This window comes from Entelurus aequoreus, linkage group LG20, assembly GCF_033978785.1.
Source record: "Entelurus aequoreus isolate RoL-2023_Sb linkage group LG20, RoL_Eaeq_v1.1, whole genome shotgun sequence".
Taxonomy (NCBI): domain Eukaryota; kingdom Metazoa; phylum Chordata; class Actinopteri; order Syngnathiformes; family Syngnathidae; genus Entelurus; species Entelurus aequoreus.
In genome coordinates, this window is record NC_084750.1 from 51,656,706 (window position 1) to 51,660,267 (window position 3,562).

The window sequence follows — 3,562 nt, forward strand, 5'->3', positions numbered from 1 at the left end:
GGACGAGGACCAAGGGCGGGGAGCGGGGGGGGGGGGGGGGGGGGGTGGGTTGGGTAAGAGACAGGATGAGCAGCCTGTTAGTCAGGTGTCGCCGCTCACATTCGTCATGTTCAAAACAAAGAAATGACACAAAGAGCATCCAGACATGTCACCCGATCTCTTCTCTACGTGCATGTGTGGCCAGATAAGTGGGGGGCCCGGGCGGGGGGTGAGGGCGCCTCATTGGCTGCCATGCTGGGGTCAAGCCGAGGCCGAGGACACGCGTGATGGATGGCGCTCTTGGAGACCACATAGCCGTCCTCGGGGCCTCAATAATAAGGCGGCCCCTCGTGTGCGCACGTCTTTGTGAGGCCGCGTTTGCCCGGGCAGGATCGCCCTTTTGGGGGGGGGGAAGAAGCACAGCCGGGCGAGGCCAACGTCTTCACGCCGGCGCAGTCCGATGATGTCATCGCCGCTGGCCGTCCTCCTCCATCATGCTGTCAATCCTTTTATCGGCACTCGCCTGTCGATGGAGGAATTCATTTTGTCTGCCAATCACGGCGGTGGGAGTGGTCAACATGTGCCGATACCTCGACGACCCTGATGAGTGACGGGCGTCGCTCTCTTGGCCGCCCGGACGTGACTGAAAGACCGGGAACAAACTTTCATTGGCCTGAAAATATGCACGCTTTTGGACTTTTTCATCTAAAAAGGAGGTTCTCATGTCAGCAAGGTTTCATGGCAAGGAGCTAGCACGGCTCTTCAACTGGCGGAACAGGGGCCAAACCCGGGCAAAACTTGGGGGACCAACATTTTTGCAGCAAAACCAGAGTTTTCCTGTGGACCATGTCAACAAATTGTTGGATCCTTGCATGAACATTTGAACCTCGCTAACAAACATAGAACACTGGGCTCCAAAGGTGTGGTTTACAGAACTGAGGAGTTCCTCAAGGCTCCCCTTTAAGTCCTCTCCTATAATTGTTTTAGTAATGTGATTTATGGGACTAATTGTTGCTGTAGCTTGTTTACTTCACATGCAGTCAGTAGTCATGTGGTTAACCTATTTAGTTATACTACTGGTGTTCCTCAAGGTTCCGTCTTAGGTCCTTTCTCTTTCATCATTTGTCCTACGAGTTCAGCTAAATTAAAACTTGCAAGAGACTAAATTTTTTTGCAGAAAATTCAGAAAAATACTACAGTGCTCCTGTTGGACCACGTCAACACATGGTCAGATTCTTGCATTGGCATTTGAATCTTGCTAGCAAACATAGAACACTGGGTTCCAAACTTGTCATTTACATAACTGAGGCGTTCCTCAAGGCTCCCCTTTAAGTCCTCTCCTTTTTGGCAGTTCTTTTTCCTAGTGTGATTTATGTGACTAAGGTGTTGCTGTAACTTCTTTACTTCACATTGAGTTGGTAGTCATGTGTTCAACTACTTTAGTTATACTAGTGGTGTTCCTCAAGGTTCCATCTTAGGTCCTCTCCTGGTCATAATTTGTCCTACGAGTTCAGTTAAATTAAAACTTGAAAGAGACTCACAATTTTTTTGCAGCAAATTCCGAAAAAGACTAGAGTGCTCCTGTTGGACCACGTCAACACATTGTCAGATCCCTGCATTGACATTTGAACCCCCCTAGCAAACAAAGACTATTGGGTTCTAAACTTGTCATATACATAACTGAGGTGTTCCTCCGTGCTCCTGTTGCGTAGAAGAACTTGGAGCACGTCAAAACATTGTCAAATCCTTACATTAACATTTGAACCTCGCGAGCAAACATAGAAAAGTGATTGTCCAAACTTGTGGTTTACAGAACTGAGGAGTCCTTCAAGGCTCCCCTTTAAGTCCTCTCCAATAAATTGTTTTCATAATGTGATTGATGTGACTAAAGTGTGGCTGTAGCTTGTTTACTTCACATGCAGTCAGTAGTCATGTTATCAACTGCTTTAGTTATACTTGTAGTGTTCCTCAAGGTTCCATCTTAAGTCCTCTCTTTTTCAACATTTGTCTCACGAGTCCAGATAAATTAAAACTTTTTAGCAGCAAATTCCTAAAAAAAACTACAATGCTCCTGTTGGACCACGTCAACACATTGTCACATCCCTGCATCGACATTTGAACCTTGCTAGCAAACATAGAAAACTGGGTTCCAAACTTGTGATTTACATAACTGAGGCGTTCCTCAAGGCTCCCCTTTATGTCCTCTCCTTTTTGTCACCCGTAATGTGATTTATGGGACTAAGGTGTTACTGTAGTTTGTTTACTTCACATGCAGTCAGTAGTCATCTGTTCAACTACCGTAATTTCCGGACTATAAGCCGCACCTGACTATAAGCCGCACCAGCTAAATTTAGGGGAAAATACAGATTGCTCCATATATAAGCCGCACCCGACTATAAGCCGCAGGGTTTTGATGTGTAATTACCGTAGTATATAGGGGTTCCTGCTACCACGGAGGGGATTGTCGGGACAGTGATGACTGTTTGGGAACGCAAAGCGTCCCATTTATTAACAATAAATCTTTCAATCATTCAATCAAACTTTCACATCTTTGACATGGCGAACAGCATTCGTGCAGAGTACAAATAATACAACGGTGCAAAGTAATACAAAGTGCTCGCCTGTACGTTATCAAAATAACCAGCCTACCGGTATATGAAAAGTCAGTCTTTAATCATTGTGTCATCGTCTTCCTCCTGTGTACTAAAACCACCGAAATCCTCTTCGTCGATGTCGGAGAAGAACAGGCCGTAAATAAGCCGCACCCTTGTATAAGCCGCAGGGACCAGAACGAGGGGAAAAAGTAGCGGCTTATAGTCCGGAAATTACGGTACTTTAGTTATACTAGTGGTGTTCCTCAAGGTTCAATCTTAGATCCTCTCTTTTTCATCATTTGTCCTACAAGTTCAGTTAAAAAATAACTTGGAAGAAACCAACATTTTTGCAGCAATTCCCTTAAAACACAAGAGTGCTCCTGTTGCGAAGAAGAACTTGGAGCACGTCAAAACTTTGTCAAATCCTTACATTAACATTTGAATCTCACTAGCCAACATACAAAAGTGTTCGTCCAAACTTGTGGTTTACAGAACTGAGGAGTTCTTCAAGGCTCCCCTTTAAGTCCTCTCCAATAGATTGTTTTCGTAATGTGATTGTTGTGACTAAAGTGTGGCTGTAGCTTGTTTACTTCACATGCAGTCAGTAGTCATGTGTTCAACTACTTTAGTTATACTTTGGGTGTTCCTCAAGGCTCCCCTTTAAGTCCTCTCCTTTTTGGCAGTTCTTTTTAATAATGTTATTTATGTGACCAAGGCGTTGCTGTTACTTGTTTAGTCAGTAGTATTCAACCTATTTAGTTATACTAGTGGTGTTCCTCAAGGTTCCATCTTAGGTGCTCAATTGTTCATCATTTGTCCCACAAGTTCAGCTCAAAAGAACTTAGGAAAGACTCACATTTTTGCAGCAGATTCTGAAAGGCACCAGAGTGCCGTCGTAGAGACGATTATTGACTGGATTTTTTTTCAGAAGGTGCCTAAAAACAGTAACTGGGACAAAATAAAATAGACCCAGATCAAATGTGTACTAT

General features: G+C 44.4%; 1 protein-coding gene across 1 annotated transcript in view; it reads right to left on the reverse strand.

Moving 5' to 3' along the window:
• Positions 1–445: 445 nt before the first annotated feature.
• The window catches only part of LOC133635744 (homeobox protein Hox-A1a-like), a 20,268-nt gene continuing 17,151 nt past the window's right edge, over positions 446–3,562 (reverse strand). Inside the window, 1 exon segment of the mRNA XM_062028994.1 lies at positions 446–622. Coding sequence (XP_061884978.1) covers positions 446–622 — 177 coding nt within the window.